Below are 16,913 nucleotides of genomic sequence, written 5' to 3'. Positions count from 1 at the left end.
CCACCTGGTTTCCCTTTCTTTCCAGAAGCAAAACTGAAGGCGGACATGAACAGGAGAAACCATGTGGAGATATAGGGCTGCTTCATATGATGAAGTGGTGATAGAGGGTGGGTGAGTTGCTCGCACATCCTCTTTCCATACATTCCAGGCACCATGTGAAGGGGAAATGTGAGCATTTCCCTCACTGGGAAATCCGTCGCAGAATTCTCTGACATCCCTAGACTATATGCAATTTGTTGTTTTGGGAAGGAATACAAAACAAAATTTTAACAGTGCGGACAAAGCTTTGATTTGTACTATCCTTATTTGTTCTCATTCTTGCAGTTTACTGCGACGGATCTCAGTGAGGCCGAATGCCAGTGCATTCGGCCCCCGAAATCCATCGTGGAACGAAGCCCCCGCCCCCCCACCCCACGAAAGGCGCGTGGGATGAAATCCCTGCTGCCCCCACCCCACGAAAGGTGCATGAAATGGAGCTCTTACCTGCTCCCATCTGCGCTGCTTTGCGAATGGCGGCTGTCCTGGCTGCCATTCGCTTCCTCCTCTTCCTAGCCATGATAGGCTATGTAAATACTTACGTAGCCTATCACAGTTAACGCAGGGATGCCATTTGTGTCCCTGCATAGGCCGTGATAGGCTACGTAAGTATTTATGTAGCCTATCACAGCGGGGGGGGAGAGAACCCCAGCGTACACAAATGGCAGCGGCTACCGCCATTTGCATACACTGGGGTTTTTTTCCGCCTGCCATGATAGGCTACGTAAGTATTTACGTAGCCTATCACGACGGGGGGGGGGGGAACCCAGTGTACGCAAATGGCAGTGGCTACCACCATTTGCGTACGGTTGGGTTTTTCCCCCTGCCATGATAGGCTACGTAAATATTTACGTAGCCTATCATGGCTCAATACAGGGACACAAATGGCGGCAGCTACGACAGCCACCATTTGCGTCCCTGCAGGGCTGCCCAGCGGCTGGATGTCCAGCTGCGGGCGGCCAGAGCTGGCCGGCAGCTCCGCGGCTTGTTTGCGGAGCGGAGCCGGCCGGGCAGGATTCCGGGGAGAGGGACAGAGTGCCTCCCCCCCGTTGAGGATTCTGGGGGGAGGGACGGAGCGCCTCCCCCCCACTGCGGATGCCACTGCACGGAGCCATGTAAGGGATTCGTACATCCCTAATATAGTCTTTTACTGAGACACATGCAAACTCTAGGGAGGTCATGCCCAATTAGGGATGTGTGAATCAGCAAAATTCAAGCTCGCAGAACTTCTCCAAATTCCATTTTGAACCTCATTCTGACTTCAGTCTGTATCAGATTGTGAGCTTTATTTTCTTTTCTTTCTGCATGAAAATCCATGCATATTTTCATGTGTATTTTTCCAAATGTATGCCTCAGTTGTGCACATCTTTGAATACGCATTCTTCTCCCATTGGTTAAAGTGTATTTGTGTGCATTTTTCAAGAGTACACATTTTTTCATGTGCATTTTTCAAAAGTACACATTTTTTCATGTGCATTTTTCAAATGTACACATTGTTTGCATGTTTTGGATCTGTGAATTACATGGTGAGATTGGAAATGTACAAACTTAGATCACAGAACGTGTTTGAGTCTGTGTTCGGTCATGATGCTGTGAGCTGGGTAAATTCTGATCCAAAACGAACTGAAACAAATGTCTTACACATCTCTGTGCCCAATGGATGGCGTAGATTTCTTACAGGATGAACTGCAAATGACTAATATTCCTGGATTTCATTTTTTAACCTCAGTGAGAGTAATTCCCAGCTTTGTTCTCTATGTAATACAAAGGTATGGATGTGTAAGGACAGTACAGTATGGGTAATATCATACTTTTCTTTGATGAGCATAAGGATGGTCTTTTTCTTTTTCACATGGAATTTTATTTTGTAATAAAGTTAAAAATGTAAGCAGCAAAGAGGAAAAAACACCTGTAGCAATATAACAAGATCACTAATTAAGGGAGAAAGATCACAGTCCTTAGTATATCATGGGTAAACGTGTGAGACAATTAGAGTAAAACAGCCTGAGGAGAAGCTCACTAACTACTGAGAATGTATGGATGTGTAAGTTACGTAGCAGAATCACAGGAAAAAATAAATGCACCTGTCATTTTCAAAAGGCAGCAAGAACTGAAATTGTTAAGAGAAGAGAATGAGGTCCAGTCTAGATGGATGCAGTCTGTGGGAAGGCAGTATACAAGTTAAAAATGCAACTAAATGAGAAGAAATGTAATGGAAGCCAATGCATACACTCTGCCAACTTCCAAATTCTAACCAAGTAAGTGCACAATCCTATGCATGTTTAGACAGAAAAAAGTCCTACAATTCCCAGCATTTCCCGGCCAGGAATGCTAGGCATTGTAGGACTTTTTTCTGTCTAAAAATGCATAGGATTTCATCGTAAATTACTTGATGACTTGATATCTATACACTGTATGTAGATGACCTTGGATTGAACAGGAAGGTCATTCAGAGAGGAAAACCCTTTATCCTTTACAATGGCATCAACAATACTAAACTGTTTCTGATTGTGATAATAACACATGGAATCCACAAAATGTTTGGCTTGTTAGGGTAAAGATGTCCCATAAATATTTACCAACCAATTCCTATTCCTATGCCATTTCTAACCCCGCCCTGCTCAGCAGCTGCCTTCCTTTTGAAATGTACTGCACGGTTTGTGACGCTTATCATTCTAAGCTGCTCCCACTTTTTGACAAGTGACAAGAGAACTGTCAGATAGGCCATGCTTTACCCAGTGCCTGTGGAATGTCGGAGCACTTTAGTATACAAATGAAATGCCAGGACTTCATACCGCTCCCATGGGAATGATAAATCTAAAGTGCAGGCAGCACTAAATCTTGTATGCAGAATTCTTCTGCTTATGTACTCCCTCACATTATTTCTAGCCCAGAGTTTGGATTGTGCTGCATATGTTTGGCAATTACTGTGTCCTATTCATATTCATCTCTTGGCTCACGACTCCTTCAGCAAGTCTGAGGAAAAAACCTAAAACAGGTCTTTTTGTCACATCTTTTCAGAGGGCTCAGTGAACATTACAGTTGTCACTGAATTTTCCCTAAAATGAAACTTTGAGGCAAATATGGAGGTTTCTACTTGGGGTTTTTGAGAAAAGGAAAGCGTTTGGACAAGATTAGTCACATTTCTGGGGGAACAGCGGGGATATCCCGAGCAGGTTTCTCACCATGGCGTGACAGAAAAAATGACATCATTGTTGGGACATGGAATTGTGTGGATCTATCTGTCAAATAATTCCAATTATGTTCACTTTTCATTTAGAAAAGTGTACTCTGATTGCACACTCCTATACATATCTACGCAGGCGCAAGTCCCACTGTTGCTAACAGGGCTTACTGCCAGGTAACCGGATATAGGATTGCCACAGCAGCCTTGTTCTTTCTCAAGTGTTTCATCTGATATGACACATAAGCATTTGTCACATTTTGGGTGCATTTATAAGAAATTGTCATGAAACTGATACATTAAATCATTAAGATGAAATAATCTTATGACGAATATATGAGACTTTGGTCTAATTTTTCTCCCTTTCTGATTGCTTACATTGGTGGCAAATACTTCCACAGAGACCTAATCGTGTTAGCAAAGTAACTAACCACTTGGCCAGCTGATTGCAATGCCTTTCAGTGTCTAAATGTAAATATAGTTCAGGACAGTGTTTTGAAGGTGGTTATGACTAAATTGAGCAATTTGCAATAGATGAAGTACTCAGAAATGAGTACATCGCAGCATTGCATTTTTAAAATTAAATTGTTTTGAGAAGGTGAACAAGATTGTGGAAATGGTTTATATACTGCATATATGAGGAGCTGCCTTCCACTGAAATAATTTTCCATTGTTCCATCTACCCCTGTGCTCTCTATGTAAACTAATAGCAGATCTCCAAGTGTTTAGGCAGAGGGCTCCTAGAATTTCTAGATGCTCAAACTGGAGGTGGCAGGGATTAAATATCAGCCTCTATACGTTTAATGGATGCACTGTGCTCTTGAGCTATGTTTAATTCTGAATAAACTAGCTTGCCAGACTAAGGAGGGATGGTAAATTTAGTGACCTGTAATAGCCTCTTTAGCTGTATTTATTTACTGGCTTGGAAGACATAATCACTGCTGGTGATTTAGAAACTCTCCTTTCTGTTAGTAGCACAGTTGTAGCCACTGTATTTTATTCAAAGGTCAGGTATTAAGGATTATAGTTAATTTCTTCAGATTAATGTGAATACATCTGTAAAGTGTCCTTTGAAATGCCTGGAATACAAGGGGAAACTATGTCTCAAAGCATTTTCAGCATATATGACATATTTAATATTTTTTGCATTCATACCATTGAGGGAGTCCAATATGAATCGTAAATTTCAATAAGGAAATCAGTCTGAACTCTACTTGGGGAAGAGGTGCAACTACTTAAGCTTTCCCCCCTAAAAAACTGACAAATCATGCTTTGAGTCTTCTAATACTATCTTGGAAATGTATGAAAGTTAATGTAGGAGAGAAGACAAAAGAGAAACCATTTTGAAACCACAGATGTAGCTTACGCAATATAGGTTTTACATTCTTACTGCAGACCCAGGAAATGCAAAAACAAAAACAACTAGTTTAGTGTTATGTGTGGATGGAAATGCCTTTAAAAGGTGATGTTATTTGTTCCAATACAGACCTAGATTAATGAGGATGGTGCTTCTGCTGAATCATATTCGAGGGCTTCAAAAAACCTCTGAATTTAAGAGACATTCCTTTCTTGGAACCAATACCTAGAGGAAGGCAGACAAGTGCACGCACATACAGAGGTATAAGGTGATTAGAGAAGGATTCCTGTATATGAACACTATATTGTTATATAGTGTCCTTGCCCTAGTATGGAAAGCTTCATTATTCCTGTGTTTGCAGCAAGCATACAAATGTGGTCAGACACTCCTTCAATGCTAGACAACTATCAGATAATTAAACCACAGCCAGGGACCCATTTTAGCTGGGGACTTAGAGCAAACTAGATATGACAGGACAGCACATGCATTTTATTTACATGTCTGCCCCATTTGTACATAAAGTATGTGTGTCTGTATTTTAAAAAAATGAAATAGAGCTTATGGGTGAGAGGAGCTAAATCCTGCCCCTCCACTGCCCTTGCCTCTCCATTTACTGTGTATGGTTGCTTCAAGAAATTTTCTTGAAATAAACTTCCTGTATCAGAGGTGGGCTGGAAGAAAACTGCTTGGAGCTGAAAAACACAGCAAGGTAAAGCAGGGCAACAGGGATGGCTTCATTTTCCTTACCCATGCACTCAGTTTTACATAAAAAAATAAGAGTCCATCTCACCCCCTGCTTTATATGTCAACAGAGCAAATGTATGAACGCAGCAGACACATGGCTGCCTTATCACATCTAGACTGACCCTCCACTTTATAAAAGCATAATAGAAAAATTATCCTGAGTGGCAAGTTGCTGCTAGTCAGTAACCATGGCTTCCCAGTTTGCATTAGATTTATTAATGGGGATGCATGCTTAAAAGATAATCAAAAGTGTTCACATGGGTAAAATAACATCTTTTTAATATATTTATTCCCTCATGTACATGCATGGGTGTTTACTTGTACAAAATTTTAAAAAAACTGTACACACTTTCATGCACACACATAAATGGAGAGAAAGAGAGAGGGATTTTTGAGTAAGCTGTATGTCCATTTGTTATAAAACTGAAGATCTTGCAGATTTCTATTATTAAAATCACACAGTGCAAATTTTGTTAAAATATGTTAAAGTGGACCAGTTCCCCTAGTGTTGCAGATGATGCTCCCAGTTTTTGGAATTCCATAGTCTTCTCCAAGACTGGCAATCAATGATGCTAAAACTTCCCTGATGTGATGAAAATCTGTTGTATAAAGCCAATGTTTTGAAATTTGGGGAAAGAGATAATTGCCCATTAAAAAAAATAAGATTTCCGCTATCCTTCTATTCTTTCCTGTACATGAGAAATAACTGAGCTAAGTTATATTTTCCTAGTATGGCTGAATTTAGTAAAAGAGTTTAGATATATTTATCCCTTTCTATAGAGCCAGCATCAAGGGTAGGCATGGCTGAGCACCTGCCGAGGATCCACACCTCATCCAGGGCCCACTGACGACAGCCCCCTGGAGTTCCTGTTCCTCTTCACCATTGCAATCTGCTTGTTCACCTGTCTCTTCCTGTGGCCCAGACAACAGTGGTGATGAGAAAGAGGAGCAGTAGATGCTATGCCCTACTTGCCCACTGGGTCTCTGCCTGTCAAGCAAGCAAGTGGTAGCGATGATAAGACAAAGGATGAGGAGCAAGAGCTGCTGGTGACAATGGTGGTGAGAAGGTGGACTCACTGAGGGAGGGGGGTGTTGAGGGTGTCTTGCCCAAGGGCCCTTAAAGACCTGGAGCCAGTACTCCTTCTTTATTAGAAGCAGCTAGTTCGAAATGATGTACCTGCTTACGAATGCATAGTTCCAAAAAATTTTTTTAAAAAACCAAACAGACAGCTGATTGCCTAAAATTAGTTATAAAGGGCAGGCTAATAAGACATTTGGATAAGTGATAGAAGTGAAGTGACTCTGTCTGACTTTCAGCTTCCAGCTGATAAATTGCAATGTTGGTTTGCTTCTACCAAGGCAGATGTGTGCTCTTGCTGTTTTACTAGACTACAAATGCCACTGTTGACACTTTTTTTCCTGAGGGCAAAATGGACGCCTGTTTTCCCTGGGTCTCAATAAACAAAGGAAAGCACAATAGCCTAAAGTCATAAATGTCTTCACACTACATTAATTATTATTATGTGTGTAAATATGGGCATTTGTTGAGTAACCATGATCCCAGGAGAAAATTCATAGCCTTCACATCTTTCAGCATAAAAGCTAAAGGGAAAAGAAGGCTCCGATTCAGCAACTCTGACCTGGGGATATCGGGGGAATCTTTTGCACACACACATTGCTTTGTAGGTAGGGCTTTGTCCACAGTTCTAAAATGAACAGAGAACCTCCCTGTTACGTGCCGAGAGCTGCTTTTGATGCAAGTGACTCATATCCTTTTGGCACAGAACAGGGTGTGTGTGTATGTGTGCGTGTGTGTGTATGAGCTCTACAGAGCCTTGTGTTATGTGCATGGCTCAGCTCCTTAAAACGATTTCTGCATTGGTTTAGAAACAGCTGTCTTACTCAGCCAGTGAATTGTATATTTGAAGCTTCATATTCATTATTTGTCCCTTTCTGAAGTTTCATTCTGATCCTAGTTACATGAATGAAGACCATAGGTAGTGGTATGCAATGAATGCCACAATGTAACACAGAGGTTCTGGGTTGGAATCGTAATTCTTCCTCTCAACACATCCTCTGTTTGCCCTTTTAAATTTTAATCAATATCCTGCTCCTTAGCAAGGAATTAAGAGTGGCTGTTTCAAAGTAAGGAACTCCACTTGCAGTTATATTTTTTGTTATCCAAGGAATGTGGCTTTTCAGTGGAGACAGGAGGTGGTGGGAGCAAAACAGTGCCTTTGAAAACCTGTGTCACTTAGTTGACAAGGATGCCCCATTCAAAGAATGATGGACAAACAAATTAATTTTAGGTGTGGGGAGAAGATCAGTATCTCCATGTTTCACATTACTGGCAACAGTAGAAAATGGTTTCTTCACAAAGTATGTAAATAGTTTTTTGTTTTTTATTTTATTATTACATTTATATCCCACCTTTTTTTCCTCCAAGGAATGCAAGCTGGCGTACATAATCCTCCTCCTCCTCCATTTTATCCTCACAACAACAACCCTGTGAGGTAGGTTGGGCTGAGAGTTTGTGACTGGCCCAAAGTCACCCAGTGAGCTTCCATGGCTGAGTGGGGACTAGAACCCTGATCTCCCAACTCCCAGTCCAGCACTCTCGCCACTACACCACACTGGCTATGTAAATAGTTATTGATGTGTTGTTACTGACTGGTAGAATGGGAATTGCATAGTAAATAAAGCAATGTACTGTTTTTCCAGGAAAATGCAAAAAAAAAAAAAAACGCTTATATATTTTAAAAATGCACCTGCTTCCCATCACCTCTGTCTGAGATTTCTTTGATTCAGCTCCCAGGAGAAAGTGACCTAAGTCAAAAGCAGAGCACCAGCACTAATAGCCACATTCACCTTGGTGACCTAACTTCAGCTTCAGCTCACTAACCTCATGATAAGCGACAAAGAAAATGGTGTTGGTGTTCTCTTCAGAATCCCCCCTGAACATCCACCCACTTTTAGAAAATCACCATCCAATCCCTCTCATACTTTTCCACAAGAACATGGCTGCCACATGGGTCAGGACTGTTGGTGTCATCTTGAGGGTAATAGGTCAAGCTACAGATTTGCTGGTGTAAGTGTGTAGGAGTGCAAGACCTGAATAGTTAAAAGATATCCAAAGGATGTATTGAAAAAGTTTGTTCTGGAAATTCAACAAGATGTCTTTTACAATCCTTGAGCACCTCACAAATAGCCTTCAATTAAGTAAGTTAAACAATTTCAAAATGTGGATGGCTGTCCGCCTCTCTCTCTAAAGCTGCAAAGCTGGCTACTGGGTCTTTTCATAGAGATTCTAAATATTTCACATGTGTGAGAACAAACACTATAAATTACCTAATGAAATGTAAGGGAACTAGGTATGGAAATGCCCAGCAAGCATGATAAACAGTATGGAAGTGGTGCGCTGGAAACTCAGCAGTTGCTGGAACACTCAAATCCTCCCTTTTCCTTCCTTTGTGGTCCCCAGGGTACAACTGTGCGTATGATAACTGCAATTGACCAGGACAAAGGACGTCCCAGAGGTATTGGATACACAATTGTGTCAGGTGAGTCATAAAGAGTCCCTGTAGAGCAAGAATGATTGATGTCAGCCTGGAGTGAAGTGAGAAGAACTGACCTGCTAATAAGCTTTCAAGCACACTGTCCAAGGTATAAAGTGCTGCACCTTCACAGTAGAATGTTAAGGGTATCTCCCCAGTTTATAATGTCTGCTGATAAATCTTATCATTTTTGCCAGTACTAAGGTATCCTCCTTCTCTTCTGCAGTCTAGGATCCCTTTCTGTAATGCTCTGTGAGTCTCTTTATTCATCATCATTATTAATAATAATAATATTTAGGTAGAACATACACATAAGTAAACAAAAACAAGAAAACCTGAGCAGATATCAAACCATTACAAAACTAAAATTATTTGAGGAATTCACAGCATCTTGAAACTAAGTAGCTGATTTGGAAATAATTTCCAGATATTAATGAATGGAAGCCAGTTACTAATAAAATAATCCCATTTTGCCTGTTTTCCCCACCCTCTCTTTATTCTTAACAATATCAGTGAATTCACCATATGACATCAGTAATATTGTCTGAATTAGGTTTCAACAAATACAATGTTAGAACAGGGATCCATTTGTAAATAACTGAAACATTTTAATTTTTATCTGTGCTTGAACTGACCTTCAGGGATCAAGATGTAATGATTTGGCATGTGTTTGTTATCGCTGTCTAGATTTGTTAAGTCTGAATATTTTACCCTAATGGTTTTGGACATTGGGGGGGGGGGTGCAACTTTCTTTTTACTGTACTATAATGAATAAGGCATGGTTCCAGATTGATAAATAATCCTGGAGTAACATTTCATGGAGGGAGCAATCCTATGGCTAGTCAGCAGTTAGACGGCTATAGGATATCTGGTTTTCCGGGAAGAGACCTTGGAGACCGTGCTCCGAGGTCGGTTGCTGGAGAACCAACCTCCCCTCACTTCCATGCTGCCTCGCAGGCAGCACAGAAAAGCCCCAGGCTCCGAGCTCGCAAGAGAAGTGTGGAGCGGCCAAAATGGGGCGTGCCGGGGGGGTGCCAGGGCAAGGAAGGCAGAAATGCTTGTACGACACATCCAATGTGTCATATGGCAGCCTCCTCCCCAGCTCCCTGTCTAGCAGAAAATGCAGCGCAGGAGGAACGTGGAGAGAACAATCCCCTCCATGTGTCTCCTGCCCTGCACTGGATAGGCAGTCACCTCCGAGTTTGGAGGCAGCTGCCTATCTGCATAGGATTGCGTCCTTAGTTATACAAGCTACAAAACTTCCATATTCAAGAAGCCTGCATTAAAACTGAACATTTGTGGAAAACACAGATGCACACAAAGGAATTTAATAGAATTTTAGTGTTGTCTGAAGAAGAAAGATGGGATATAAGTTTTAAAATGAATAACATTAAAATGAGACTAGCATGTTGTCCCAAATATATGTAGTCTACAAAATTTCAATTTTGAGTTATGTGAATTTGCAAATTCAGATCTGAATTCCATATTTCAGTTTGTTTTGTATATTGGTAAGGCTCTCAAGCATGTCACCTGTTTACAAGAAACTGGATCTGAGACCAAATTACTATCACAATCAGACAAACTTCAGATTGCATTCAGTGTCAGCAGGTGCTGATTACGGAGTTGTGATCAAAGCTCATTTGTAGAAATGACTGACATTGATATACCATTATTTGTCCTTCAGTGAAAGGAGTACTAAAGGAGGATGAGGAGATTTCACAGAAGCTAAATTAATTCTTTGCATGCCTTCACTGCAGAAGATGTAGGTCAGATGCTCATGCCTGAACTGATATTTTCAGTCTGAGGAACTGAGGCAAAATGTGGTGACAAAATATGAAGTTCTAGACCTTATTGACAAACAAACAAATCACTGGTTCCAGATGGTGTCCAACTAAGAGTTCTTGAAGAACTCAAATGTGAAATTGTTGATCTTCTAACAAAAATATGTAAAATGTCCCTAAGGTTGGCCTCTGTACTAGACAACTGGACAGTGACCAATGTAATGCCAAAAGGGATCCAGGAAATTACAGGTTGGTTAGCTTAATGTCTATTCTGAATACATTGGTGGAAAGCACTATTAAAGATAAAATTAGTAAACTGTATTGATCTGGGGTTCTGATTCTGTCAGGGCCCAGTCAAAGTAGATTATTTTGATTACCAAGATGAAGCAAAGCTTCTTGTGCAAAAGGATGACAGTTCACTGATAGAAAATAGATGCAGAATATACATGCAAGAAAAGCTCGTGCCTCCCCTCAGCCACTGAAGCTGTCACAGCTGAAGTGTCTATCTGGGCCCCCAAGATAGATGCAGAAGCCATTCCTAGGAACACAGGTTTCTCCAAGCTGGCCTGTGTGTGTATGGCCCTTTGGAGTGAAACCAAAGCGCAACGTCTGTGGATTCAATCTTTTCTGATAGATGCCTACCTCCAGCTCATGAGCTGACAGGCAACACCTCTCTTCCCTATCAGGAGCTAACAGGCCAGCACACACATATCCAGGAGAAGGTGGGCTGTTACCCCCCCCAGAGGTGCTCAAAGCATTGCAGGCTGGGAAATCAATCACCCCTTCTTTGAGACTAGGGCCTCAACATTTCAGTCTTCCAGCTCTTCTGTGAGAATCAAGACAGCACACCCTTATCTCTTTCACTTCATGAGGTAATTGGGCAAGGCTGAGCAATGTACAGCTGTTGACATATGGCCCTGTACTTGCTTGGAACCATTTAAGGCCTGGTGTAAAAGGCCTGTTTACTGAACCATGAAGCTGCTGGTTAGGCCAAATTACACAGGTCTACCACCAGCATATAGGAATTCTGTGAAGTCCACTTTTTTGCTCACTAACTAACTCACTACATAAACATATAGAAGGAGAAGTCTAGCTGAAGTTCTTGCATGATGTGGACTGTGGAGAAAGTGGATAGGGAGATGTTTTTCTCCCTCATTCATACTACTAGAATCTGGGGTCATCCAATGAAGCTGAATGATGAGAGATTCAGGACAGATAAAATGCAGCACATATAATATTCCTAATGAATATGCAGTGGAGGTGAGGAATAGATTTAAGGGACTAGATTTAGTAGATAGGGTCCTGGAAGAACTATGGACAGAAGTTCGCAACATTGTTCAGGAGGCAGCAACAAAAAACGTCCCAAAGAAAAAGAAAACCAAGAAGGCAAGATGGCTGTCTGCTGAGACACTGGAAGCAGCCCAAGAAAGAAGGAAAGCAAAAGGCAACAGTGATAGGGAGAGATATGCCCAATTAAATGCAAAATTCCAGAGGTTAGCCAGAAGAGATAAGGAATTATTTTTAAACAAGCAATGCGCGGAAGCGGAAGAAGATAACAGAATAGGAAGGACAAGAGACCTGTTCCAGAAAATTAGAAACATTGGAGGTAAATTCCAGGCAAAAATGGGTATGATCAAAAACAAAGATGGCAAGGACCTAACAGAAGCAGAAGAGAGCAAGAAAAGGTGGCAAGAATATACAGAAAATCTGTATAGGAAGGATAATAATATCGGGGATAGATTTGACGGTGTGGTCAGTGAGCTAGAGCCAGACATCCTGAAGAGTGAGGTTGAATGGGCCTTAAGAAGGATTGCTAATAACAAGGCAGCAGGAGATGACGGTATCCCAGCTGAACTGTTTAAAATCTTGCAAGATGATGCTGTCAAGGTGATGCATGCCATATGCCAGCAAATTTGGAAAACACAAGAATGGCCAACAGATTGGAAACAATCAAGTAATATTCCCATACCAAAAAAGGGAAGCAGCAAAGAATGTTCAAACTATCGAACAGTGGCACTTATTTCACATGCCAGTAAGGTGATGCTCAAGATCTTGCAAGGTAGACTCCAGCAATTCATGGAACAAGAATTGCCAGATGTACAAGCTGGGTTTTGAAAAGGCAGAGGAACTAGAGACCAAATTGCCAATATCCGCTGGATAATGGAGAAAGCCAGGGAGTTTCAGAAAAACATCTATTTCTGTTTTATTGACTATTCTAAAGTCTTTGATTGTGTGGATCATAACAAATTGTGGCAAGTTCTTGGTGGTATGGGGATACCAAGTCATCTTGTCTGCCTCCTGAGGAATCTGTATAACAACCAAGTAGCAACAGTAAGAACAGACCACGGAACAATGGACTGGTTTAAGATTGGGAAAGGAGTATGGCAGGGTTGTATACTCTCACCCTACCTATTCAACCTGTACGCAGAACACATCATGTGATGTGCTGGGCTTGATGAAGCCAAGGCTGGAGTTAAAATCGCTGGAAGAAACATTAACAATGTCAGATATGCAGATGATACCACTTTGATGGCTGAAAGCGAGGAGGAGCTGAGGAACCTCATGACGAAGGTGAAAGAAGAAAGTGCAAAAGCTGGGTTGCAGTTAAACCTCAAAAAACCCAAGATTATGGCAACCAGCTTGATTGATAACTGGCAAATAGAGGGAGAAAACGTGGAGGCAGTGACAGAGTTTGTCTTTCTAGGTGCAAAGATTACTGCAGACGTTGACTGCAGCCAGGAAATCAGAAGATGTTTACTTCTTGGGAGGAGAGCAATGGCAAATCTTGATAAAATAGTTAAAAGCAGAGACATCACACTGACAACAAAGGTCCGCATAGTGAAAGCAATGGTATTCCCCATTGTAACCTATGGCTGCGAGAGCTGGACCATAAGGAAGGCTGAGCGAAGGAAGATAGATGCTTTTGAACTGTGGTGCTGGAGGAAAATTCTAAGAGTGCCTTGGACTGCAAGAAGATCAAACCAGTCCATTCTCCAGGAAATAAAGCCAGACTGCTCACTTGAGGGAAGGATATTAAAGGCAAAACTGAAGTACTTTGGCCACATCATGAGAAGACAGGATACCCTGGAGAAGATGCTGATGCTAGGGAAAGTGGAAGGCAAAAGGAAGAGGGGCCGACTAAGGGCAAGATGGATGGATGATATTCTGGAGGTGACGGACTCGACCTTGGGGGAGCTGGGGGTGGCGACGGCTGACAGGAAGCTCTGGCGTGGGCTGGTCCATGAAGTCACGAAGAGTCAGAAGCAACTGCACGAATAAACAACAACAACATAGAGATGTAAAATTTCCAGAAATTTTGGGACCATGGGCCCCCCCCTTTGGGGGGGAAACAGAAATTTGGTGGGAAATGGAAAAATAAGCATTTTTAGCATTCTTTACAGATTGAAAGTCACTTTGTTGCTTTAAGAAAGCTTTCCCCAACCCCAAAATACGTTCAGCACCTTGGATAGCTCATTTGGAGTTATGGCTGGTTCTGAAACCCAGAATAGAATTACAGCCCCACCAAAATCGGAGCCACCAGCCTCCACTCAACTCCATCTCTGCCTTGTGCCCAGCCTTTGGGGCAAATTACTTGTCCTTTGGGACAAGCTACACCTTCCATGGCAGCCATTTTGTATGGGGTTCCCAGGACAGTTTCTCCAGTTGTCAAATGTGCCACCAGGCCCAAAACTGTCTACCCCTGCTAGCTGTTTATTTATTTATAATACTTTTATACCACTGAATATATTCAAATCCCTAAGCAGTTCATATTAAAATACAATATAACAATATAGAAACAAGATAAAAAAATAAATAATTAAAAACATCAAGACCATTTAAAAACATTACAACATCATAATGATAAAATAGGGTGGTAACAAGATTGCCTCACAGGTCAGGGAAAGCCTGTGTGAATAGGTTGTTTTCAAGAGGCAGTTAAAACTTGCCACCATTTCTGCCTCTCTAATCACACATGGGATGGGAGCGTTCCAAAGGGTGGGTGCCACTACAGAGAAGGCCTTCAGTATCAGAGGTACCTTCAGTATCAGAGGGAGTATGCCTGTGTATTCCATTTGCTAGGGAACATGAGTGGGAGGGTGGTATTGCATTTATTTCCTGTTGTGGGCTTCCCATAGGCATCTGCTTGGCCACTGTACAAACAGAATGCTGGACTAGAAAGGACTTTGCTCTGATCCAGCAGGGCTCTTCTTATGTTCTTATGACTTTTTGGAGGCTGAGACTCCTGAATACCACTAAACTTTGAGGGACTTACTTATGAATAAACATGCTTAGGATTACACTATAATTTTCTGAAATTGCATTATATATAGAATTGCTCAGTGTACATCTTAGTGAATTTAGTTCTCCCCAATGGTTTTCTTGCTGAGCTCTCTTGAAACTTGCTTTTGTTATAACTCGTGTTTCTAAAAAGGTCTTTTTTATTGCTGCAGTTTCTTTTGCCTTTTTTGTTGCAGTTACAATCAGCTTGAATTTTGCAAGTATCCTGTATTTCAGTGGTAGACAAACTTTGGGGGCTGTGGTCACATTTGGCAGTTTGAGAAACTGTCCTGGTCACCACTACAAAATGGCTGCCATGGGAGGCATGGCAAAGGACAAGAAACCTGCCCAAAAGACTGAGTACAAGGCAGAGGTAGTGGCTGAGCCCCAAAACATTAGGAGCTCCTTTGAACCCACAGTTTTCAGCACCAGCAAAAACCTATTTCACAACAATCCCAGCTGCCAGTAAGAAAATGTGTTAATTGAAAAAAAAAGTGGGCGGTGTAGGGCACCTTGGTGGTTGTCAAGAATGGTGTCTAGGGTACATGGTTGCCCACAGGCACCACATTGCCTACCCCTGATGTAGCTGATTTGCTCGTAGATTTTATACTTGTTGTTTGCTTCTTCAGCCTTCTTTCTGGTATGTTTTGGGAAGGAACTCTCCCACCAGCACTGTCAATAGTCTTAATATGGACAACACGACAGGATTTATGGCAGGGCTGTCCCAAGACATTTTGCTGCCTGAGGTGAAGAATAAGATGGCACCCCCTCCCATTCCATGTACAAAAGCCTATTGGACTGGCAGTTGAATCTTACTTCAATACTAGGGATGGGACAACATCCTCCATTGCACCTGAAGGCAGCTTAGGGGGCGCTGCATGGCACACAGCCCTCTCCTCCAGCATCTTGCTGCTACCTCCAGCATCTGCCACCTGAGGCGATTGCCTCACTCTGACTAATGGTAGGGCCTGCCCTGATTTATGGGTAGCTATACCCATTTTATTCCCTGAAACAGTCCCAGTTAGAGTTAGATAGCTTGGCAATAAACCTGCAGTTTCTTCTTTACCACTACTACCCACAATTCAAATGCCCCAGGGTAGAAGCTGTAAGGGTAGAGTTAGAGCTGTGGAACATTTCTTGGCAAACATAAGGGGCAGTCTTTTGTTTTCAGCATCACTTTGTCTTTTCACAACATCCAGCCATCTGTAAAGTTCTGATCTGCTATGTGCGTCCGACAATATCGTCAGTGTTTCCCTTTCTCCACACAGGCTAGGTTCTGCTTTTGAAGTTTTTTCTTTAAACCAGCATCAGTGTGCTTACAGATGAGGCTTTTATTGTGCAATTGCACTGCCTCATTCACGGAATTCTATGGTAGATCCAAACGTTGTCTTTTCCCATTTATTTATTTATTTCGTTTCTAATAAATCCACTTGTAACCTTCTTGTGTTTTGTTTCCCACTGGTTCTCCTGTCTTTTTCTTTCCACAAAAAATATGTTGAGGAGGAAAAAACTGAATAGCTAGCTGCACAATGTATTTTGATTGCTAGCACTGGGGGCTGTCTGCCCAGAAGCACTCTCAGTAATTATATCTGAGCTTGAAAAATGTTTTACTGATGCAAAAAATGTATAGGGCGATCAGAGCTATGCTGCATGCACCTTTCTTGAAACCTGTTCCCTGATAGCCTAACAAAGGTCATACTGCTCTGTTGACATCCAATGTTTGACAGCAGATCAGACAGAAAAGAAAATCTCACCTATGGAGTGGCAGATTTTTTCCCTCCTAAAAAAATAGCAACTTTGCCCAATCTGGTTTTGAAAGTTTTTGAATTTTGCATCATAATTCCTGTGTGCAAATTGAAAACTCACATAAGCCAATACTTCTCCATTCATTCATTGTTGGGAACATTTTTGTGCATATTATGGGATGCATAATATGCAGAGTTGTCTCTGGCATTGGAGTTTACATGGAAGCCTTTCTC

At 41.7% G+C, this 16,913-nt stretch overlaps 1 protein-coding gene across 1 annotated transcript in view; it reads left to right on the top strand.

The window, feature by feature from the left end:
• Window positions 1–16,913, top strand: part of CDH23 (cadherin related 23) — a 512,093-nt gene that overhangs the window by 289,240 nt on the left and 205,940 nt on the right. Inside the window, exon 9 of the mRNA XM_084845647.1 lies at window positions 8,803–8,881. Within this exon, the coding sequence (XP_084701773.1) occupies window positions 8,803–8,881 (79 nt within the window). The remainder of the gene's footprint in view (window positions 1–8,802; window positions 8,882–16,913) is intronic.

The sequence above is a fragment of the Heloderma suspectum genome, chromosome 3 (genome assembly GCF_057233095.1).
Source record: "Heloderma suspectum isolate Gila_16-S chromosome 3, 16-S_ref, whole genome shotgun sequence".
Taxonomy (NCBI): domain Eukaryota; kingdom Metazoa; phylum Chordata; class Lepidosauria; order Squamata; family Helodermatidae; genus Heloderma; species Heloderma suspectum.
This window is presented reverse-complemented; position numbering and strand designations above follow the sequence as displayed.